The sequence below is a fragment of the Podarcis pityusensis genome (genome assembly GCF_964106645.2).
Source record: "Podarcis pityusensis genome assembly, chromosome: Z".
NCBI lineage: Eukaryota > Metazoa > Chordata > Lepidosauria > Squamata > Lacertidae > Podarcis > Podarcis pityusensis.
In genome coordinates this window covers 28,557,449-28,582,020 of record NC_138044.1, presented here as the reverse complement: position 1 = coordinate 28,582,020, position 24,572 = coordinate 28,557,449, and the positions used below count along the sequence as shown (strand labels likewise).

Sequence of the window (24,572 nt, the reverse complement as noted above, 5' to 3'; positions counted from 1 at the left end):
CAGAGGTCTATATGCTCTCCAGAGTTTCAGACAGGAATCTGCCTTAGCCCTGCTTGAAGATATCAGGCCTTTTAAAATGTGAGCAGGGCTGTATTAACACCATTAGAGGGCCCGAGCATTGAAAAGATTATGGTGCCCCGCCATTTGTAATCTGAAATGAAAACAATACTAAACTATAAAACAAAACAAAACAGATTTATTGCAATGCACAACAGGATCTGATTTCCTGGCATTATTTCTATCTACATTTGTAGGAACGCCCCCAGGTTCAGGTGGGGATAAGTAATAAAAAGAGAACCAAAATAAAAATAAAAATGGAGAAAAAGTTGTGGTGGAGTGTAAGAAAGTGTGTGTGTTTCCATTCTGATGGAATTTGATGTGTTTCCTTTTTGTGTGTGCCTCTGCTGTTTTGGTGCCCTGAGCACACGCTGGCAACACAGCACTGAAAGAAAAGCGTGTGTACAACCACTAAGCACTTTCCCTCCACTAGTGCCCAGTAAATATCTGCCATGCTCAGAATGGGAGACTGAGTCCAGAATGGGACTCTGGATACCTCCCCAAAGTCCTGTCCTGAAAGCACCACTGCCACTCCCACAAATACTATTCAGTGAACCAAACTAAAGGCACATAAAAGGACCAATCACATGCTTCATGTCATGTCTAGTCTGTCCCTCTGTTCTCATGGTGGTCAATTTGTGTTTGGGCTGGAGCAATTCAGACCACAGATGTGAGCCAGCAGGACTGAAAACTGCACTCAGAATATCTCCCTCCATATTAGATGAAGTGTCAAGAGAAGGGTTCCAGACCCTCCAAGTGTCCTTATTTTCCAGGGATGTCCCTGATTTAGAGAAGCCATCCCAGTTTCTGGTTTGAGCCCAGAATGTCCAGCTTTTCCTTAGGATGTCCCTATTTTCATTGGAGAAATGTTGGAGGGTATGGAGTTATCCAACCCCCATAATTATCATCATGGAATGGGACGTTCCTGTTTTCATTGGAGAAATGTTGGAGGGTATGGGGTTCCTACCTAGAAGTTTCCCTAACATGCTAATTTTCTATGTGCGGGGCACTTTTAAGAACATATATAAAGAGAAGCAAATAATGCAACAGCCTCTATCTGCAACCTGAACTGGTACAACCCAGACTCAGATTAACCACCTGGAAAGAGGCCAATGACACTGAACATAGAAAAGGTTAATAAACAGTTAATAGTGATTGGAGGCAAGGGGGGGGGAGGGAGGGAGAGATTGAATGGGACAATAGTCTAATAAGTGCTTTGCTCAGAGAACAGGGAGAGCGAGTTGGGGACAGGAAGCATTGAGGCATCAGTCCTTTAAAAGATCCATGAAATCAATTTGAGTATGCAAAGATATTCTCAAAATAACTCTGAGGAATGAGAAAGGCACGGAGTCTGGTGAAAATAACCTTCGGATCACTTTACACTTCAGTAATCTCATGGATGCTAAAATTCTGCTGCAAAGTGCTTTTTTAAAAAAAAATAAAATAAAAGAAAGAAAGTCCAATCTACATTTTACCCAAATTCTTTAAATGACTGAGTAAATTAGCAATCTCAGATTCCCCCCTATTTCAATATCTTTCATATTTTGTGTAGTTATTATGAAGACAGATGGTCCCTTGAGAAAGCCAGTGAGGCAGCTTGGGTAGAGCTCAGCCACAATTTCTCAAAATACTTTTTTTTCTGAGTGGAGAGCAAAATTCTGAGTGGTGTTTTTTTTTTTTCCCTTGAGCCTTACCCCACAAAAGGAGGGTCATTTTGTCAAATATTCACCAAATAGTGTCCACCCCTCCCCACCACCACCTTCCCAGAGATACACCAGAAGCTATGTACTTCCCATCTTCAGGGAATGATCCTGCATCTCTATTTCTGAGGCACAGTGGAAGACACTATATAGTGCCCAGGCAGCCAGGACTGAAGCTCTGCTATTGATACACTGCCAGTAATAACGGTGAGTCTCCCTCCCGCAACAAACAGTTGGCGGATTTTGCCCTTCTGGTAAATATTTAGCAAACTCCACTCCCTAAAAAAAACAACCACACACAATTTCACTGCCATAGAGAATCTCAGGATGCCAAAGTTTTGCGCTCAACTCATCCGATTATGGTCCACTCCATGATCCACTGCCAAGAATCCATCAGCTTTTGCTGATGAGCCAAAGCCGGAAGCTCTGCAGAGTTTGACATGCCACTGCTTCTGCGATGTTAAAGGAGTCCCATTAGAGGCAGTGGTTAATTGCAGAAGGCCAGGGAGAGTGGTTGCACCTGCTCTCTCTGAGAGGGGATGGAACACCGTCGCTTGCTTTGAAATGTCCTGTTGCATTCATCAGCCTGGATGGCATCGAGAAGTTATAGCCGTAGAAACCATATGGAGGATGTAAGGCACAATTAAGGGCTTCCTGGGTAATGGGACTTGATGGGAAAATGTTTCCAGATGCATGCAAGCCATACAGCATATGCCCAGCAGAACTGGGCCCTTGGGGGCTTGGTCCATTTAAGTCTTCTGCTTTGCCACTTTTGACGTTGGTTATGCTCAGAGAAGACAGTGCAGGCATCTCCACCATGAAGTGAGGCAAAAGGGGTGGGCTGGAAGCATTTCCCAGTTTCGGATGGCTTGGAAATATCAGCGATGGCTGTCTTAAAAGGCCGGTAGGGCAAATCTTGTAGCAGACAGGGAGGCCAAAGTGGTGGAGGTAAGATTCCGGGCATGACATTCTGAGGTTGCTTGCTGACAGGTGGAGTGTAGGAGGAGAGCAAGAGGGGGAGAGAAGAGAGCTGAGAGGAGACGGGGTTCCCCCGGGGGGTGTCACAGGGGAAGACCCAGGACTTCCACCTACAGTAAGGCAAGGAAAATTATGTCGTTAAAATATTTTTTAAAAAAGAGAGAGAGATTTCCCTTTCTCTCTCTCTCTGGTTACTCCCAGATTGTTGTTGTTTGGAGGTGGGGTTCGATCACATACTTGAAAATGCACCATGCAATAATAGAGACTTAGGAAGATTCTGTACAACAAACCTGCATCTCCCAAAAAGTCAGACTTTTCCCATTAACCAAAGTGATGGGAAAGTGTTCTGAGAAGTGTGGGATAACACTTGCTTTGATGCAACATCATCTAACCTCTCCAGAAACAACTAGAATGAATGTTCTTTTTAAAAAAATAAATAAATAAAAAGCAATGGACATAATCTATTCTCCACGCAAACAAATCAGAATGAATGCTCAATAAACAAGCCATCTTGCAGCGTGCTCTGTCTTTCTCTGTGTCTCTCTCTCAAATGCTCAGGATATCCAGTGGGAGCAACTTCTGGGGCTACCACTAGGAATGTCCAGTTCTATACTCTATGCCCCAAACTATAGCCCTGGTGGTTTAAGACACAGGTGCTTCATGTCTTAAACTACCAGGGCTTATAGTTTGGGGCATTTCCCTAGACCAGCCTTGGGAAACCTCAGACCTGAAGGTTGAAGGTGGCCCTCCAGTCCTCTGTATCTGTCCCTCAGGACTCTCCCCAGGTCATGCTCTCCACTCTCCTTGGGTGCTTTTGTCTGGATGAAATGTTCTCTTGAATTGGGACAGTGTCTCTTAGGGTTCCTATAGTCCCACTGCATTCTCCCAGGCAGGGGTGCCAACTTGAATAAAATATTGGTAAGGTAAGCCATGCCCCACATAATCGATCACATGACATAGTGCATACACACGATTTGAATGGCAGTGCCTATGAACTTTGGGGGCCGCAGCTCCCTTAAATATCTTATGGGGGGGCAAAGATCCCTAGGAGTTGGCTCCTATGCCCCTGAGGAAAAGTTCTATTTAGTGCTCAATTGGAGCATGCAGCAATTTTCTGGATTGACATTTGCTCCAAATTAGCACTAAAGAGCGGGTTTTCCCTGAGAAAGAAGCAAGGCAAGGAGGAACCGCTTGGACCCATGCCTAGAAAGCGCATGCCAAGCAAAAAACCACTTGGACCCATGCTTTCTAGGCATGGGTCAAGTGGAAGTGTGAGTGAGTCATAACTTGCCAGGTTGGAGGATAAAAAGTTTTTTGGGGGGAGGGTAGAAATCTCTCCATTTTGTGTGTTTAGAAAGTGGCCTACTGAATCAACCACTCACATCTGTTGCTCCATGCACTTTTGCTTTAGGCCCTTCCCACCACTGATGCATGGACCCTGAAAGTTGTCCATGGCTGAATGTGGTTGTTGGGCTTAAAAGGGTCTCTACTTCTGCTCTAGGATGTAAAGAGATCCCAGGTATTGGAATGACTCTACCCAGGTTGGCCATTGGCTTGCCTCAACAGGAAGAGCTAAAGGGACTTCCTGTCCAAACACAAAGTTTGCCTGAGCAATTATTGTTTTCTTTTCTCTATTTTCTCCTAACCTGCTGGCTCCATACCCATCAACTGCCCCAGAAAAACTGAGACATCCCATTTTCTCCTATGAGAACATGGGCAGCCATTTTGGGAGCCTTGCTCTGTCATGATTTTGGGCCAAGATCTCACTCCAGGTCTGTGTTTGGTCTCCAAAGGTATGAAAACTATTAGCCTAACTGAAATGATGGTATGTGCAACATGGCTGAAATTGTAACAGTTTGACAGAATGATAGAAATTCAACTAAGAATTATTTTCTGCAGTTGGGTCGTGGTACCAGTTTTTGAGGGACGGAGGAGGTCAGTGCCATGGTAAGTTCTCTGACTGCCCTTGTGTTCCTCTCTCTCTCTCTCTCTCTCTCTCTCTCTCTCTCTCTCCACACACACACACACACACACTCATTCTGCCATTTCCACACTCTTTTGGAGAGAGTTTAAAGTGGAATGAATGTTCCTTGCAATCAAGCATGTATAATTATCTCACCAGAATGTAAAGCTGGGTATTTATCCAGGCTGCAAGCTTTGAGCAATTTAATTGATGGATTAATGAGCAAAATCTTAAAAGGGGGCAAATCCCCCTTTGATTAATCAGTTGGGCTCAGAAGAAGCCAAAGACCTAGGATTCTCAAAGGACAAGCTGCCCGCAGGCCCCAAAGATGCAACAGCTCCCTCTTTGCTAGGCTGATGAAAAGGAACTGTTAAAATAGCATATCCTCCTTCTACTTGGCATCCAAAATCAACAAATATTTTAGCTTTCTGTACGAAATTATTGCAGAATTATTCAGAATGAAAATAAGGACCCCAGGCAACTGAAACTCACTGGAACTAATGTAGCAGCATAGTAGCTAAAGCCCCGATGAACAGAGTGAGACAGGACCTGCCTTATTATGGGTGAAGCTACCCTTGCACCTGGTGTGAAGGCGCCAGCTGTTGAAAAATGCTGTAGTTAGACTGTTGGTGGAGATAGACTACTGTCAACACATAACTCTGGTTCTTAAAAGCTCACATTGGCTGCCCATATGTTACCAAGCCAAGTTCAATGTTCTTGTATTAACTTACAAGGCCCTGAACAACTGGGGTCCACAATATCTTTAGGACTACCTGCTCCCTTATATCCCTGCTCAGTCAATGAGATCCCCTTTGGTGTTCCCCAGTGGCACAGATGAACAGCTCGTAACTACCAGAAGATGTGAATTCAGTGTAGCGGGCCCAAGCTTGTGGAACTCCCTACCTAATAAAAGTTAGAAAGGCACTCTCTTTTCTGAACTCCAGATGCATGATGAAGTCCCCCTTATTCCAGCAGGCATTTTAAGTTAGTTTGAGTTTCTCTTTGGTTCTGTGATGATTTCTTTGGTTTTGTTACATTCCCTGTATGGTTTATTTTTATGTACACCACATAGAAATTCTAATGATTAAGCAATATGTAAATGTAATAAATAAATACATTTCCAGTGGCAGATGCTGGGGGGGTGGGGAGGGGTGCAGCAGTAAAGGTTGGTCCACTTGGGGAAATGAGGTGCTGCCCCACCAACCACAGACTATCCCCAATAACTAGTGCAGTGTGGATTCAGTGAATAGGAGGGCAAATGGGAGAAAACTAGAATTAATTTGCTCTGCCTCCACTTAATAATGGACACCCTGACTTCCACCTTGCCAGTTCCACTGGGCACCAGACACCACTAAGTGGCATCAGTGTGATGGGTCTCATCAGAACACCAAGACCCCAACAGCTGCCTGAGCATGATGGATGCTGGACCTGATTATCCCCATGAGGGACTGACTGGGAGTTACTTTTCTAAGGCCACCAAATGAATCCCTGATAGAGGCAAGAGTTGAATTGAAGGGCTTTCTGGTTCATTGCTCAACCTTGTGCAGCCTAGTCCCAGGCCTGTTTACACAGGAGTCAGTCTCACTGCAGAGCCAGCCAAAGGTATTTTGATGCCTGAGGCAAAGGATGAGATAGTGTCCCTATTACCCTTCCTGAACCCCTCTGCTGGAGATTTAGAGTTATTTTTGCAACTACTGCCACACACAGCATAGGACCATTGGTCCATCTACTTCTTCAGGCACTCCATCTGAGACCTTCTGCATGCAAGGCTATGGCATTTCCCTAAATGAGCCTGCTTTCCTTATGGGCAGTGAATGAAGCTCCCTGTTGTCAGGGTTGAAATGAGATTCAGCTATCAGTCCAGTCAGCTTCTCTGCATAGGTAAGTGGGACACTATCTCATCCTTTGCCTCAGACTGGCAGTGATATACCAAAAGTTGTTGAGCTTTTTTTAGGAAGCCAGAATTGTTGAGCTCCCCCCATTTAATTATTTTTTGGGGGGCCACAATCCACCAAGATCATCTACCACGAACCCCCCGTGATCGACCAGAAGATCGCGAACTACCTGTTGGTCATCCCTGACCAGTGGTTCTTCTTGTTCCCCAGGCATGGAACTAGGTTCTCTACCACCAATCTATGGTCTTTCCAAAGGAAATCTGCTTCTTTTTGAAACAGTTTAAAAGGAAAAATCCTGCTCTGCTCTGGATTCAGGCTTAGCCATGCTTAGAGTAGACCTGACAGGGCTCAAGTCAGCCCAGCTCAGCATTATATTGTTGTGAGACATGGTATTGGTCAACGTGGAAAGGCCCTTTATCAAAAGCATTTCACGAGCATGCTGACATACAGCGTTAACAGGAATATAGGAAGCTGCCTTATACCAAATCACATCACCAATCCATCTCCTCAGTATTGTCTGCACTGACTGGCAGTACATCTCCAGGGTCTCATACAGGAGACTTTCCCAGCCCTGTCTCAAGAAAACAGGGAGTGAAACATGGACCCTAATCCTAACCTTCCCCGGGGCAGGGAAATGATGTTTTAAATAATTTTAATTCTCTAGCCCAGAAAGTTAAAAGCCAAATTTGCATGGCCATCAGACACAATGTCTTTACTGAAAATTAGCTTCCTTGCTATCCCAGTATTCAGGTTGCCAGAGCCTCCGAGGAACTGACTGCACTGAACATGTTGAAAAGCATGCCACTGTTGCTTAAAGTTCAGCATAATGATCTCAGAAACAATGGAGAATTCTGTACTTACCCTGACTTTCTGCACCAAAAGACTTAAAATCCAGGGTAAGTGATGGTCTCCACGGATATGATTCCAGAAGTCCATCCAATACTCCTCTACAAAGCAAAGCACGGACATCAGCCTAGCACTTGCATGGGAATATGTTCCGAAGGCTGGTTCAGATATTGACAAGTGGGGTACTATTTAGCAGAGTCATAGCCATATAGGAAATGGCCAAATAGGAAATATGAACACTTATAAAAGTAATCTAATTTCCACTTTCCTTTATGGAGATGGGGGGGGGGGGATTACAGAATTCAAGCAAAATATCCCTGCATCACCCACGATCCTAAGAGACCAAGGCATACAAAATAGGATATTGTTGAGATTATCAGTGTGTCAACCTACCAATGCCTATATACCAAAAGTTGATTTACACACACACACACACACACACACACACACACACACTCTCTCCTTCACGGAAAATGAAGGCCTCAGTTCTGATAGGGGCAATCCACATGCAAATTTCCACACTAGGAATGCACCCTTCTCATCAAAGGGGAGTACAAGTGGCTCAGTCACACCAGGTGTGAAGCTTCTGGGGCATTGCAGAAAGTGCTGCAACTATGAAGTTCAATGGAAGGTGAGTGATGGGGGGGCACATTGGATTTTGTGCAGGGTGCCACAGTGCAGAAGCCTCTGCATCCAGCAAGTTTGTAGACAGGAAGCAAGGCAGTTTTATTGCACTAAACAAACAGATGTAGTGACAGACTATTCACATATAGCAAACAAATAGTCTGCAAATAATCTAATTTGGCCCTCAAGAGGTAGGGAGGGTTGTTTTTGTAAGGTGGATGTCTCAGAAGCTTTAGTGAGCATGCAGTACTTCCTGCGTGGCTTTTGAGATTCTGGCAAAAATGTATCTTACTATGCACATGAAAGTAGTATGTGACACATAAATCAGATTGCAACTGATTAATCTTTTTGTTTGTTTGTTTGTTTGTTTGTTTAATTGCTTAGCTTAAAATGTGCTCCAGCTTGTTAACTTAAGGAAAGCCTTGCAGCTGGATCAGACCAAAGGCCCATCTGCCCCAGATTTCTGTTCGGACAATGCCCAACCAGATGCCCATTATGGGAAGCCCACAAACAAGACACAAGAGTAACACCGACATTCTCTCCACTTGTGGTTCCCAGCAACTGGTATTCAGAGGCATACGTCTGAATATTAGAAATAAACATGAAATATTGTGAAAACTGCGAGTAATAAGGACCACTTTAAAATAGGAGTCTCTCCTCCCTTTCTCCCACATTGGGTGCCTCCTGCAACACCCATGGGGTCATCAGAAAACAAGGTGAGGGGTTGCACAGAGGAGGTTCGTAACTATTGTTTTTACCTGTGCAAATATTATTTATTATTTCATATGTGTATATGCAGCTTAATGGCAAAGCAGACTAAGTGTTTTAGAAAAATAACAGATGAAACTGGAAAACTGCAATATTATGTAATAGAAAACTACAAGGCAAAAGCATATACTACTCCATTGGTTAACCCATTATTACGCTGAAACTCATACTATCAATTAGTTAGGATAGCCTTAATGGATCTGGTCCCCTCAAGATGTTTTGAACCACAGCTCCTCCCACCAGCACTTGCTGGGGCTGATGGGAGTTGTAGTCAAAACATTTGGAGATCACTAAGCTGACCAAGGCCGGACTATGATGCCTTTAACTAGTGGACAGCCCAGCAAATAAATGGTAATAATTTACCTGTTTCTTCCAGGGTCTCTAAACCCTTTAGCAAAGGGATTCCGGTCAATCTTCAGTTTTGTTATCTGTGGACATTCAGAGGAAAACAACAAAGAAAGAATTGTTTGAGTGCTGTAACCAGGTCAGCAAACTTTTTCAGCAGGGGACCGGTCCACTGTCCCTCAGACCTTGTGGGGGGCCAGACTATATTTTGAAAAAATAATAATGAACAAATTCCTATGCCCCACAAATAACCCAGAGATGCATTTTAAATAAAAGCACACATTCTACTCATGTAAAAATGCCAGGCAGGCCCCACAAATAACCCAGAGATGCATTTTAAATAAAAGGACACATTCTACACATGTAAAAACACGCTGATTCCCGGACCATCTGCAGGCCGGATTTAGAAGGCAATTGGGCTGGATCTGGCCCCTGGGCCTTAATTTGCCTAACCATTAAGTAACCCAACACTAGAATGGCAAAAACCTAGTTAGACAGAATGTGATTCATTTGCAGGAGAAATTTGATTCCATTCACACTTAAAAGGTTATCTATGAAATCTGCACTTTCTGAAACAATATGAAACCTAACTACAGTCATCCTTCAAAATTCACATTTACCTGAATTTTGTGTTGCAGTTCTCCAAACAATGTTTTTTTAAAAATGCATATATTAGGGGGAAGTGCATAAAAATAAATGTAGTAGTGAAAAACACATGAAAAATGCATTATATTAAGGGAAATTGTTTGCAAAAATGCGTACAAAACAGCATGCAAAAATGTTTGCTGGGAGAAATTCACACTAAAATGCTGATTAATTATTCTTTTTTTAATGCAGATTGAAGCAGAAATGTGGAGAAATGAATTGAATATTGGATAACTGAGAAATGGACAGAACAAAACCAACACATCCTTCCATCCCTACTCATATGTGCCCAATGTTAGAACAGGTTTCTAAGAAATTGTCACAATTACCCTACATATAAACATGAGCTTTTCGTGGTCACTAGAGTCCATTTTGTGAGTTTTGTGAAGCACTGTCCTCAGTAAGGGGCTTTAGATATACATGAGTGTAGGGAGAGGGATATAAATGGTGAGACCTTGGGAGGCAATTGTTCTTTGAGTTTGTTCCACTCCTCTTGAGTCCCAGTTTAACTAATAATCATTTGTTGGGTTAGAATGTGTTGCATTTGCTACACCTTGGAAGTCATTCCTTGATTGGTTGGTTGGTTGGAATTCATATACTGCTAATATTTTTTTAACCTCTAAGCAGTTCACATAAAATAAAATACGCATTTAAATTATCAATAAAAAGTCAGAAGTAAAAGCAAGTTCATTTTTAAAAGATACAAAACATAAACAAAACCAGCATAAAATTGCAAATTAAATTGTGCATCAGCTTTTCATATCTGGGTAGGCTTTTGCAGACTCATACCCTAATGTTACTGGACCACACTTCCTAAAGAGAAAACTTCACCAAATCAGCAGTTTTGATGTGATCTTATGCATGCTCACATCAGTATACTTTCAGTACTATTCTAGTACTACAGTTCTATTGATGCATCCATGCAGTTTGGCCTACTCCTGGTTAAACCACCAAACAATTTATAAATAATAATTATCATTCAATTTATGTCACCTAAAGATCTTAAATATGAGCAAATAGTTTGTGAGCAAGAAGTGACCTCACATGCATGATATAGTAGGGATTGTTTTCAGTGAGTTTTTTTTTTATTCTATTAATAACCTTGTTGTATTGTTGTTTGTGTTGTTCCTGTTTTTAATTCTAACTCAAAATAAAATCCCATGAGTGCCGCCCCCTGCAAAGAAAACACCCCCCCCAAAAAAGAATTTTGGTATAAATAACTGAACGGAATGAGAGAGGGATTCATTTGGGTTTCACAAAGTCCACACTTCCCTAGCCCAAACATGTGAATCGGAACACAGCTCTTCTTTGCCTTTGTGTGCCCTTGTTTGGATTTTGTGATACAGTCTTCCAACTAAAGAATGCAAACAAAAATGTGTATATAAGTACAAAGGATGTGGAAGGAACTCATCCATCAGCCAAAATAACATGGATAAATCCACTGTAGAGAGGAAACCTGACTTGCAAAAATTGTATGACAGGAGAAATGTGCCTGAAAATGCATATGAATTTTCATGTGGGCTTAAAATATAAAAATATCTGAAAAGTATGCAGAAATGGGGCAGACAGACCAAACTTAACACTGGAAAAATAAGAAACTAAATTACATGTAAATTGACAGATTCATTCACATTAACATCAAGTTTTGTGCAGGGGCAGCATTTAATCAATATTTCACTCACCCTAGACATTGAAACAAACTGCAATTTGGTCTGTGCGCGCGCGCGCGCACACACACACACACACACACACACACACACTTTTCCATATACAGAAGCTGACCTTATTGGTAGTGCCTTCCACCACATCTATCTAGCTTAGAGGGTACAGGCCAAGACTATGCGCACTAGGAATAGGTGAATGCATCAATTTCAGTTTCTCTCAGTTTCTCACTTTTCCTGTGTGTGTTCAGTTCTCCACCTTTCCACATCAGCTTGTATTTTTTTTAAAAAAGGAGTTCTCACGAAACTCCATTGGGATTTTAGTGTGATTTTCTCCTAATACACACATTTTAGCATGCTAGTTTTCCTATTGTACACATTTTTACAGAGCAGTTTTCCATAATAAAATGCATTTCTGTGTTAATTTATTTGTGTGGGGTTTTTTTTTTAATGCATCAGTCCCACTTTTTTGGCGGGGAGAAACTACCTTAATTTGCACAATTCCAAATTCTGAAGAGAAATCAATGGAAGTACCATTTTTGAAGCATCTCTTAAGTAACTTGCCTGCTGGTTTTGATAGGCTGTGACGGTGGTGAATTCAGTTTCTTTAAATGAGAAGGTCTGAACGCCTGCTGCTGGCAGTGACTGGATCTGGGACAGATCAAACCGGGAATCCTGGACAATGACATGGACTCTTGGCTTGTATTTGTGCATGGACTGCAGAATAATCTGTAAGAGAAGACAGGCAAATGTCTTTAGAAACCTCAGGTCTAGGGACCCAGTGCTACTATATCTGGCTCTTGGGACTCTCCCAGCCCTATTCTGTGTCTTCCTTGAGTGCCACTTACTTGCATGGGTGGGTGGGTGAAAGCGTGCATAGAAGCCTCTGGCTTTTGCATGGCTGAAATGTAGGCAATTGTACAGAGGTAAGAATCACATCCATTGCTCCACCCACTTTTGCCCCTGGCCATGCCTACCACTGGCATGTAGCCCCCAGAAATGGAGATGGGGCCCTTGGAATAAAAACATTTTCCCATCTCTGGTTTATAGCATCAGTGCTGATCTAGGTTCCAGGGAAGGTGACCTTGACAACGGGGGTGTTAAGCAGCTCCATCATTGGATCTTTATGCCCTTACGTTACCAGAGCAAGATGAGAGGGACAGGTGCTGCAGCATAAAGGGGCTCCAGCTATGCATTTTCTCCTATGTGGCCCTTGCATCACTGTGGCGACTTTATGGTAAAGGTAAAGGGACTGGGACCCCTGACCATTAGGTCCAATCTTGGCTGACTCTGGGGTTGCGGCGCTCATCTCACTTTATTGGCCAAGGGAGCTGGCGTACAGCTTCCAGGTCACGTGGCCAGCATGACTAAGCCGCTTCTGGTGAACCAGAGCAGCGCATGGAAACACTGTTTACCTTCCCACTGGAGCGGTACCTATTTATCTGCTTGCACTTTGATGTGCTTTCGAACTGCTAGGTTGGCAGGGACCGAGCAACGGGAACTCACCTGTCGTGGGGATTCGAACTGCTGACCTTCTGATCGGCAAGTCCTAGGCTCTGTGGTTTAACCCACAGTGCCACCCGAATCTCTTGACTTCATGGTAGAGGAACTCATACACTTATGCACAGAGACACAACTTGCTCTCCCTCACTCGCAATTTCTTAAATTCCAATCTGCAAAGCATGTGGGGCTGTGACTCTGAATGTAATAATGCTGAAAGCTAGATGGACTACCAACTTCCTAACTGATCATAGGTTTTGTTTTGTTTTAATTGGCATGAGCTCCCCTAGAAATTTTGGTAAAATGAAGAGTGCCACATACAATGGTTTCAAATAAACACACATATAAGGAAATCTTAGGGTAGCCCTAAAAGTTATTTCTTGTTCCAACAAGAAAACTCTGTCCATCCCTCCCTTCTTCTCCCATCATAGCAGTGCACCCTCCAATCCACACCTACATGCCCTTTGTCGTCCATCTCATTGTTGGTCAGTTTCACCCGATCAAAGCTGATGATCTGTCTCATCCAGGTCTCTCCAGAGCAAGGGGAATCTGGGTGGATGTAAAGCCGGGGTGTGATGCAAGAATGGTCTGTGTTTCCGGCCACCATCCACTGGGAGCTGTGGTAGACATACCTTCATAAGGGACAGAGGTCGTGAGGTTAGGAATCAGCAGAACAATCTGATGCAGAACCCACATTAAGTCCTGTATTTGGCTTCTCAACACACATCATAAGCACCTTAGATGCACCTGCCAGATCAGACCAATGGCCTATATAGTCTAGCATCCTCTTCTCACAGTCAGACTCTGCCTGTAGGAAACCCATAAACATTCTTGAGCACTCCCCCCCTAAAAAAATTATGCCCACTTTCTGGGTTATGCAGAGTTCACATGATTGGCAGCAGTGATGAGTCACCTGGCAATCAAAGCCTACCCTGTCAAGAGCCCTTAAAAATGGAATGCCGAGGACATTCCTTCATCTCTCACTGCCCATTCAGAAGGCTACTTTTTTATTACATTTGCCACTTCTTTAAACTGTTTTTTGTTGGTAGCCTATTATTCCTTTTCTGGTGTAAGGAGAGACCAAGAAGCTCAATGAAAAAAAACGAGTAAGATCTTCACTTGATGCTACCCTCCAACATCAGTAGCAGTAGCAGATTAGTAGTTGATCTCTAACAATAATGATTAAATACTAAATCCTATAGTTGCAGTTTCCTCCCAGTTCTTTCTGTTCTGGGGTCCTGTGAAATGTGCAGGGAGTTTGGGGGCATTGCCTGTGCCTCATTATAAATTCAGGGCTCTTTCAAAGGGATTCCAAAGAAACTGACCAGGTGTGCAGCATCCCCAGCAGTCAGATTTTTAAAGCCTCCATTTCCTTGCCGGACACTCCATGGGACCATAACTGGCTTGCGATCGTTAGGTCTCAGCCTTCCGCCCTATACTCTTACCCCTGCTTTGCCCTCAAAGAGATTATGGTTCTATTTAGGACTCAACGCTTGCAAAATTCGCTTCCTGAAATTCACTCACGTCAGTTAGGAGGACAAGGACTGGTATCTGAACCCTGAGTATGTTTCTCTCTGCAGCGGACATATCAATATTTTTTCACCTTTAGAACACCGACAGAAGGACCATATGCATGCTTACTCAGAAGTAAGGCCCAATGAGCTCTATGGAGCGTACTCCCAGGCAAGGGTGTATAGCATCGCAGTGTTAATAATCCTATTCTTTTGTTTTAGGTAGTAACTCCTAGGGAACTCGGGGAACTTCCTTATGTATAGGGTTGCGCTGCGAAAGCAACGACAGAGCAAAAACGCGCCACATATTTAAAGCACGGTTGACGCATATGGCTTCTTGCAAAGAATCATGGGAACCGCAGCTTTCCTCTCACAGAACTAGTTTCCAGCGTGCTTTTCATATGTGTTGAATATCCTAAATGTGTGGCGCGGATCTTCCCAAAAGGAACACCGAAACTGGCATTATTATTATTATTATTATTAGAAAGTATCTCTGATTTCCGTGAGCGATTTAAACAACAAGATTACATATCCCGCTTTGAAGCCTTTAGGACGTAACACGCTCACTGTTGCATTAGCTTAAGACTCCTGCTGCCTTTCATGTGGGAGAGAAAGGCAGCTTTTTCAAAAGGCAGCCCCTGATCTCAACCTGTCAAATTATTGTCGAAGGCTCCCTGAGGTCCTGCGAACTGTTTGTTTACTTTGCAACTTTCCTCAAGCCCTTTGGGGAAGGGCCGTAGCTCAGCGGTTAGGACGTCTCTCTTGCCCCGGCACCTCCTCCTGGTAGGGCTGGGAATGTTTCCCTGAAACCCGCGCGCGCAGGCAATAATCATACTCAGTATAAGGCAATTTCCCGTTTCCTAAGAGTCCTGATCAAAAGCACCTATATTGGAAAGAGGTACTGTAGAAACCAATGTGCACGTCGTCTCCCAGACTAGCGGTGGAAGGAAGAGCACGGGGTGAAAGTAAACGGGACTGTGGGGCTTTTGTCTGTGGCACATAGAATCTCGCGCCACGGGGACGCAGGCCCGCCGTGTGTGTACGTATACTTCTTTACGCAGATCTGAAGTGTGTATATTCCTTCGTGCAGCGCATAGTTAACCTGTGGAACTCCCTCCCTCAGGAGGCACTGGCAGTGATGGCCACCAACTCAGGTGCCTTTTTTTTTTTTTTTTTTTTTAAGGTTTAGATAATTTCATGGAGGACAAAGCTGCTAGCCTCGATGGTTTTGTTCTACCTCCACGGTCAGGGTCGCTATGTATCGGAATACCATTTGCTTGGAACTGCTGCTGTTCTCAGTTCCTGCTTGCAGGCTTCCCACAGACTTCTGGTCGGCCCACAGGATGCTAGCCTAGATGGGCTATAGACCTGAACCAGCAGGCCTGACTTATTATGGAGTCTGAAGGAGTTTGCTTAGGCTGCAGTGTTAACCGCACCTGCATGGAAGTAAGCCCCACTGAATTCAGTAGGACTTACTTTTGTGCAGACACAGGACTGCGCTTTAAGAACTCGCATTTAGAACTGACTTGGATCTTAGCTTTCTGTCAGCGTATGAAGAGCCCTGCCTACAATCCGTTTTTGACTGCTGTTTTTCATGCGGATTTAAAATCAGTTGGAATTAATGGGGGAAATATCTCCTTGGGTCCAGATACTTCAGAGTATTTGGGATGTCGTAAATTCGTGCAAACAGCGAGCTATTGATATATTTTGCCAATGGGTCAGAAGAGCTTAAAAAAGAGGAATCGGTTTACGATTACTCCTCATAACTCCGGCCCTGAATGATTTGAGGAGACGCGGTTATTTCCTAGAAGGGGGGCGGGGGGAATCCTGCTGAATATGAGAAAATAGGCATGAGAGCGGACTGCAGTTTCACGTGTAAGTTGATGGTCATATTATGAAATTAGGAAGGGAGCGGGGGAAGTATTTGAAGAGAAAAGGGAATCCTGCATAATGCGCATCTGCTTGCTTTAAAATGGCTTCCAGGCCTACTGGGGTGGAGGGGCAGGTCCCTTCGACATCAGCGGGACTGATTCACATGTACACGTAGGAAGGAACCATCCTGCAACTGGCAGTTGAAGCTGGGAAAAGACTGAGTGTGAGGTGATGCTACCATATGCGCATCCCTTTCTGTGCTGGTTGGGAGCTGGAGGCCCTGACACAAGCAGGAAGCACGTCGGCATCACCTCCTGCTGAAGTCATCCGCAAATGTGAACTGACTCTATATCTTGCTTAGCTTCCAAAGGAGAACGGTCCGCGTTTTACCTGTATCTTTTCGAATCTACCGGCACCACGTCTATGGCGATGTAATATTGCTTCATCGAATCCAGACCTTTCACTTTGACTCTGACCGACGGAAACATTCTCCTGCGAGAAGCGTAAGAAGAGCAATAGGTTTCATTTGGCATCTAGTTCCTTGGTTCTTTTCTTATCCCGCTCTGTCTCCACTGCTCAAGGCTCATCGCGCAACTGTCCACAGCCATACCTGAAAGGATACCTGCTGCTTTATGAGCCCCGAAAGTCTCAGGCCGGCGAGCCTGCTTTTCACACCGCCAGCCCTGAGCGCATTCCCTGTGACATTTGCAGGAGCACTGGAGTTTAAGGGACACCCCGTTCCCTTTGCATTGCAAGGCTTACAGCTGATGGGACTTGCAAGAAATGGGCATGATCCTGTGCGCGCTGACTTGGGAGTAAGCCCCCTTGAACACAATGGAAATTACTTTCGAGTAAACATGAACTGGTTCCGGCTGAGTTTCCCTCTTTTGCTGCTCCCGATATTATCATCACCCCCATTCCCTGTCTCATCAGAAGGGGAGAAATGATCTACTTTCAGGTATAGTAGAATTAAAGAATTGTAGGATTGGAAGGGACCCCCAAGGGTCATCTATTCCAACCCGCTGCAGTGCAGGAATCTTGCCCACGAACCACAAACCTTCTGGTAAACAGCACTGACACGTTGCGCCACAGAGACCTGGTAGAAACCGGCGTCGAAGTAATAGTTTGAACCCTTCCTAATAGTAAGAACATAAGTAGCTGTAGTGTTACGCAAAATACTACTAGAAGTCGTAAATTGGTGGTTTCTGTCATAGTGAATAAACCCGATTAAAAGTGCTTAGTATTTCGTTTCGTTTTCCAAAAGCTTTCTATATCCGCGAATGCGTGTGAAATCATTCAGGCACCATTATCAATGCTAAATCTTAAAACATGCTTCGTGGGGGAAAGGATCCCAACCACAGCAGGATTTTTCTCTCTCTCTCCCTCCAACAGATTGTCAGTAGGACCAGACTGTTCGTTTACCAAGCCTTGGGCTGCGGCTGAAAGGTAGGAAGGAAAGTCTCAGAAGGACCGAAGACCAAGGGGAGGAGAGAGTGGGGATGCAAGAGCATGTCGATGTGCTAGCTCTGCAGAAAGGTTTACCAGAAAAACAAGTTTCCAGCCCAGCAGTGAGGAACAGAGAGCCAGCAATGGTGTAGTGGTGAGAATGTTGGACCAGGACTTTTCAGGGTTCAAATCCTCACTCAGCCATGAAGCTTCCTGGGTGACCTTGGGCCGGTCACCATCTTTCAGCTTAACCTACTTCACAGCGTTGTTGTGAGGATGAAATAAAGAAAAGTTAGGATGTGAATGTAACACTAAATAAACATGTCAGATGTTCCTGAACTATACAACTCGCACTGCATCTGACTGTTGGTCATGGTGGCTGGGGAGACATGAAGTTCAGAAATACCTGGAGGGCTACAGGTTCCCCATCCTCCTCTAGTCCCCTAACAAATGTGTCTGCAATCCTATACTTGGGGTGTGTTCACATTACCATTTTAGAAGGCCATGAAGTTGTTAATATAAACACAACCTTTCACAGGTCTTTCCTCTCTCCCTGTTCACATCAGCAGGGCTTCATAGTGTCACATTTGCTTTGTTTGTGTACACACTACAGGATGGGGGTGTCTTTACCCTGTGCAAAGGAGGCTATAGATAAATTAGAAAAGGCTTGAATGCTCCAACCCATGTGAATCTGGTTTAAGAAACAATGCATCAAAAAAACCAGCTGTGCTTAAAAAAAAACCCTGCAGGAAATGTGCATTTTTTAAAAAATATAATGGCCTGTGTGAACACGTCACAGAAATCTGGGTAAAAACCCAACACAGTGAGTGCACAGTAATTGAGAGTGTGAACTCAGCCTTAGTTAGCTAGGAGTGAGTCCCAGTGCATTCAATAGGGCTGTTATCTGAGTAGAGTTGTATAGAATTCCAGTGTACCTCTGCCTTTAAGGCACCACAGAACTCCTTACCCCATGGACCTGGCTTTCCACTGCAGTGCTGAGGTCAAGGGCAAGGCATGGATAGTTTCCCACATTTTGAAGTAAGTGAAGTAAAACATATTACCCTCTGCATAGCACTTTTCTGAAGACCATTCCGTCCACACCACTGCACCTGCTATGCAGGGCAGAACCTTTTATTGCCCTAGACTTCAGGGGTAGCTAACATGGTGCCCTCCAGATGCTACTGGACTTCAACTTGACCATAGGCCATGCTGGCTGAGGCTGATGGGAAGTCTAATCCAACAACATCTGGGGGAACTACAATGGCTTCCCATTGTTTTAATAATCTTGCAAGGGATGTTATGTGAGTTGTTTTAAATAAGGGGAAATGTCTACATTCTGACTTGGCCAGGAATTTTTACTGCACTCTGACTCCTCACAACTCTTCTCTCTTGAGGATGAGGCTGTCAATGGCTACTAGCCATGATGGCCACGTTCTCTCTCTATTGTGTGAAGCAGTAGCCTCTGAATGCCAGTTGCTGAGAATCACAAGCGGGGAGAACTCTGTTGCACACAGGTGCCACTTGCAGGTTTCCCGAAGGTTGAGAACAAGATGTCTTTGGCCTGATCAGACTGGTCCCTTAATATTTTCTTATGACCTTCATAAATTAATCTCTCTTCCTCCCTCTCTCTGCAAAGAACTGCAAAAATGTTCAGCCAAACAGCAATTGGGTTCACAAAGTTAGCAAAAGCATTTAAAGCCATGCATTTCATCCATCTAGCTACTGAGTGCCAAAACCACTAGAATCTTGAGATTTGGAATTCCACAGCACACATCCTCAGGCATGGATGTTCGAAAACAAATTTTTAAAAGCACCTTCCTTCCTTCCTTCCTTCCTTCTTTCTTTTAATGACACCATACTTGTGACAAGGTTGGCCTTCTCTCTAGGAAGGCTTATCAGAAATGTGTTGTGTCTCTTTCTGACCTTATAGTAGAGGGCAGGTAAGAAATCAAATAAATCAAGTACTCAGAAGTAAGTCCTGCTTGGATTAAAGGGCCTTACTCCTAAGTAACCATGGGCAGGATTGTAGGCAGATCAAATCCATGCACAGGTTTTCTCCAGTAGTTAAAAAAAAGGACACCTACTTAGGAATAGGTTGCCTTGAAATGCACTGACATCAAACCAAGGATGTTTAGGATCCTGATGTTAGGCTCCTCACATTCTTCCTTCTTAGTGACATGTCACCCAATCGTACTAACTCAGTGGCAGAGCACATGCTTTGATTTTTGCTATCTGCATTTAGAACCTGGGAAGATTATCTTTCTAAAACCCTGGAGAGCCGCTGCCGGTCAATGTAGACAAACTGACAGTATAAGGCAGCTTCTTCTGTCCCTTTAAGGCTTCACTTGGAAGTAAGTCTCACCGAGTTCTTACTCCCATGTAAACGTACATGAAATTGCAGTCTCAAGCTTTGCCTTAACAGCTCGGCCTTGGTGATAGTGACTCCTCATCCACTAATTCATGGAGCTCTGGTTTGGGAATCGAATAGATTTAATGGAGAAAAGAACCTGCAGAAGGTTATTATAGTCATTTCTCTTGATCAGCGAAGGATGAACTTGTGAGAGAGGCGGTGGTAAGAGAAAGAATATCGTGGGAAGAGATTGTCTTTTTATCGATTCAGTGGTGCGGTTAACGTAATTTTAGACTCTGGGTTCAGTGGTTTACAGCCCTCCCCGCATTTAAGGATGGGAATATATTTTACTTCCTTTTCACCGAAACCTGCTAAGTTGGCCCTGCAGAGTTTGCGAGCCCGGGACTTGAACAACCTTTTATTTAAAATGATATTAGAAAATGGCTACTGCATTGTCGGTGCGGGAGACCAGTGATAAGTTTTACGCATATCACAAAATCCCCATAGTAAAGTCCTCGGCCACCGAATTATCCATTAGCTCATCAGTTTTCTCTCACTCTCCCAAATCACGATCTCACCAGGATCACTGTTATTAAGGAGGAGCTTTTCGCTACAGAGTTTATTCCAGGTCGTGAGGAGAGGGGAGCCTGCAGTATAGACTAAGGACAGGAGCTAACGATATACATATCTGCCTGTGCTTCCCCCATCCCCCGTACTGCAAATATTTGGTTTGAAATAAGGAAAACAAATTATCTTAACTCTAAGCGTTAGGGTGTGTGTGTGTGTGTGTGTGTGTGTGTGTGTGTGTGTGTGAAGGAATTACCCTGCAAGATTATAAGGAGCTTCGGTTCAGGATTGAGCAAGGACCAACACACACCCGCGCCTCTGGAGAACTGGAGCAGGCAAAGTAATTGTTAGGGTAGATGGAACAACGGTTCTGAATTGTGATTTATGTAAGGCACTTTCAGACTTTGCTGTATCCCTTCGCCTTACCATGGACGGAAATTCTGCCTCAGACACTGAGGTGCTGAGTTTAAAAAATGTAACCTCTGGCAAGAAAGGTCCCTTGATTTCCCCGTTTCGTTTTCATTGGAAATAAAAGGGGGAGGGGGGATAGCGACGCCTCTCCCTGAGTTGCGGGGAGAACAAATTTGTCTCCGTTGTTAAAATAAGTCTCCCCCACCCTCTAGAACACAGTGTGGCTTACTTCTGAGTAAGCATGCCATTTGTGCATAGTATGGGCACGACCCACCCCGACCAAAGCACTATCAAGATCAATCAGTTACTTTCCAGGAGAGAGTTGAGCAAGCGCTGAATTATTTGGCGTTGAAACCGGCGGGACTTGGAAAGTGTCCCTCAGAAACAGGATATTAATAAGAATGAATGAAAGGTCGAATGTACCAGAAACCACCCGTGTGTGTTAAAAGAAAGAAAAAGGCCTTATAGTACAATCCTATACATGTCTATTCTGAAGTAAATTCGACTCAGCGCAGTGGGGCTTGCCTTACTCCCAGGTAAGCGGGTACAGTATAGGACAGCAGCCTTGGTAATTTACTTGATCGAACCCACAATTCCGTGAGCGCACAGACTTCGGACCATGCCAACGCTGGTTTATTGGAAAGGGTAGAGCAATCGTGTGCATTTTTAGCACAGCAGCTGACACGCCGGCAAGCACAGTCGCTAACACTGGAAATTTAGAGGGCTATCTGGGGGCAGCACACGCATACACACAAATACAAAAAAAAGGAAGAGAGATATGAAACTCCGGGCCGGATGCCCTACCTGCCGGCTTTGGTGATAATCATTTCAGTGCCGATTTCGTGAAACCTCTTCCACAATTCCGAACCTTGCAGGTCCACTTGGATCGCTCCGGCCCCTTCTCTGGTTTCCTCCGGGAGGGAGCCCGCCGTTTCTCCCTTAGATTTCTTTTCTGGGAGGAAATAAATGCAAGCGGGGTACGGGGACAGAACTACAGCGAGTGCCCGCGGCTTTGACATGCCATTGGCTCCCTTTCCTTCCGAGTGGCTCGGATCGGAATTCAAGCGGAAGCTGCAGGGATGCGTTGCGAGGGCCATTGAGAGCCATTCGTTTTTAGGAAGTGCTCTCAAATATCCATTGGAAGTCCTGGAAGGATTTTCTAGGCAGAGTCTTTGTAGGCGCCGATAATTCTTATCGACTGCTGGGAGGAAAATCTGGTGGCACTCGAACCTGCTCCATTCACACTATGGATTTAAAGTACTTTACCAGCACCACGCAGGAATCTTGGGAACGGTAGTTTGTTAAGCACCCTTAACAAGCTACAGCTTCCATGAGTCTTTGGGGAAAACAGAGTGCTTTTAATGTGCTTTAAATAGATAGTGTGGATATTTTTTTTAATTAACGATTCAAACAATTGCACGCACTTAGGCACGCACACATATGACTTATTTTAGCACGGCTTCGTTCCTAGAGAAATTTTGGGGAAATAAGAGCTCGCAAGTAAATGTGTGGAAGACGAGAGTAAATCCGGGATGAGGAACTCTCGGTCCCTGCAGGTGCTCTTGGACCGCCACCTTCCATCTGCTCCAGTCAGTCTGGTCAATGGTCAGGAATGATGGGAGTTACAGTCCAGTAACATTTGCGGGGTCGTATGTTCCCTGGGGTGTAAATAACGATGGGGGGATTTCCTCTCTTCCGCCGCCACTGAAGCAATTACTTGGCATTCAATTGAGCGCTAGGTGTAGTTTTCGCTGCAATTGGCCTCTCTAAATTTCATTTGAATTGCACGAGTTTAAAGGTTATGCCCGAAACAGAACACAGAACACCCACAGGCCCCAGATTAATCGCTTTGTTCTTCCCTCGGTGTAAAACGAGGCTTTGATCCATTCCCTTTAGTAGAACTGGGAGCGCGGCTGAGCCCTATTCATTCACATTTAAGAATCTTAAATTAAAAACTCACAGTTCAGCACTCGGATTTGGAAAAGTATCCCCTCGGCGTGCGTCCGCCTTCATTGTACAAAGTCCCTTGTTATTTTACCCTTCGCTTATTCAACACAGTCCTAACTTTTTATTTGGGGCAAGCGTTATTGAAAACAGAGCAAGCTTTAGGGGGACGCCGGATTCTTCTTCCGCTGCCAAATGAGGAAATACAATAAAAAATATGTTCCCGTGCCATGCTTTTCTTAAGGTTGTACCAGGGAGTAAATCCTATCAGACGCAGAGGGAGCCTCAGCTGAACAGCGCAATCCTAACTCAAAAGTAAATACTTTTGGAGTAAATGGGAGTTTGCTCCCAGGGAAGCTGGGGCAGGAAATTAGGACTGAATCCTTTCAGGCTACAATTCTAAACGCGCTGACCGACTTCCGAAGAATGTATAGTTTTGGACTGCACGATTCGGCGGTTGCCGGACTAGCACTACAGTGAGAAGAAAGAAGAGAGAAGGGCGACTTTACCTGGCGCCTGGTTTTTCCCGAAGACTGTCTTCTCGGCTGCTTTCTCAGCAGAGCGCTCCTCTTCTTCCAAATCCAGAAGTTTGCGCTTCCCAGAGTTTCCCACTAAAACGTCCACGGAGAAAGCGTGCGCCCTGGAGCTTAAAGCCATGATCCCCGTTCCAAATGTGGAGTCTCTTTCTTCTTTTAGAGAATAAAATAAAGAAAGATCAGGAGGGAAGCCTTCCTTCTTTGCTTCCCCTACTCCCCCCTCTTCAAAGCCGAAAAGAAACTTCAGCCCAGCTCAGAAGGGCTTGTGGCCCGATCAACCCCCTTCCAACACTTTGCGCAGCATCCTAGAGAGTGAGAAAATATATCCAGCTTCCCAGCTCCATTCAGGATTCCTAATGGCTCTCCGAGGAAGCGACTAGCAAAAAGAAGACGACATTTCCATCCCTACTTTTTTTAAAAGGTGGGGGGTGGGGGTGGAGAGAACAGAACTGCCTTCTTTGGCAAATCCCAGGGACAGAGGAGTAAGACTGACAAGGGTAAGAAAAGGAGAGGGAACGCGAAGTCAGCTGAACCTGGATCGAGCCAACAGACTCCACTGTTTGTGTTAGGCACTGTTGGAAGTGCTTAAGAGAGAGGATGAGGGAGAGGGAGAGGGGGAAGGGGGTGCGGGGGAGAGAAATGGGGAAGGGGAGGGGATGGCCATGGGGTTGAGGAAAACTCGCCCCTCCTTACAGGGATGAATGTCGGAGACTCTGTTCTCCTTTCCGTCGGCAAACTTAGAAGGGAATTCGACATATAGTGCTTGCTGGGTGCCAATTTGCCAGGCAACGCGCAGAAGCGAGTAGCAATAGGAGGCGTCTTTCTGGGCGTCCCTTTTGCAATCCCCGTCTAGATCTGGCGAGTTGTCTCCTGCTAAGTCTTCGCACCACTGGGCGGCGTGGGAGGGTTAAGGAATTCATGAGGACTAGAAGCAACGTTTAAAAGAGTTTGCT

At 44.6% G+C, this 24,572-nt stretch overlaps 1 protein-coding gene and 1 long non-coding RNA gene across 3 annotated transcripts; one reads left to right on the top strand and one right to left on the bottom strand.

Moving 5' to 3' along the window:
* Positions 1–274: 274 nt before the first annotated feature.
* On the bottom strand, positions 275–24,150 carry TBX22 (T-box transcription factor 22). Of its 2 annotated transcripts, XM_080991293.1 has the most exons (8): positions 23,593–24,150; positions 21,944–22,091; positions 16,756–16,857; positions 13,440–13,614; positions 12,047–12,211; positions 9,195–9,259; positions 7,455–7,540; positions 275–2,845 (listed from the first exon to the last, which is right to left on the bottom strand). In XM_080991293.1, exons 1-8 carry the CDS (start codon positions 23,738–23,740, stop codon positions 2,232–2,234), a joined length of 1,503 nt encoding a protein of 500 aa, XP_080847419.1. In that variant the 5' UTR covers positions 23,741–24,150; the 3' UTR covers positions 275–2,231. The 2 variants fall into 2 exon arrangements, with proteins under 2 accessions (XP_080847419.1, XP_080847420.1); XM_080991294.1 differs by lacking the exon at positions 7,455–7,540 and having other exon boundaries at positions 2,313–2,845.
* On the top strand, positions 4,667–10,210 carry LOC308468883. The gene is made up of 3 exons (XR_013981931.1): positions 4,667–4,682; positions 7,337–7,489; positions 10,014–10,210. It is a non-coding gene; the product is annotated as an uncharacterized lncRNA (long non-coding RNA).
* Positions 24,151–24,572: the final 422 nt, after the last annotated feature.

Coding starts and splice junctions, on each gene's coding strand:
- TBX22 (XM_080991293.1), bottom strand. CDS start 23,740: ATGGCTTTAAGCTCCAGGGCGCACGCTTTCTCCGTGGACGTTTTAGTG. Junction 13,615..16,755: donor GTAGATTCGAAAAGATACAG/GTAAAACGCGGA, acceptor TCCCTTATGAAG/GTATGTCTACCACAGCTCCC. Junction 7,541..9,194: donor AGAGACCCTGGAAGAAACAG/GTAAATTATTAC, acceptor TTTGCTTTGTAG/AGGAGTATTGGATGGACTTC.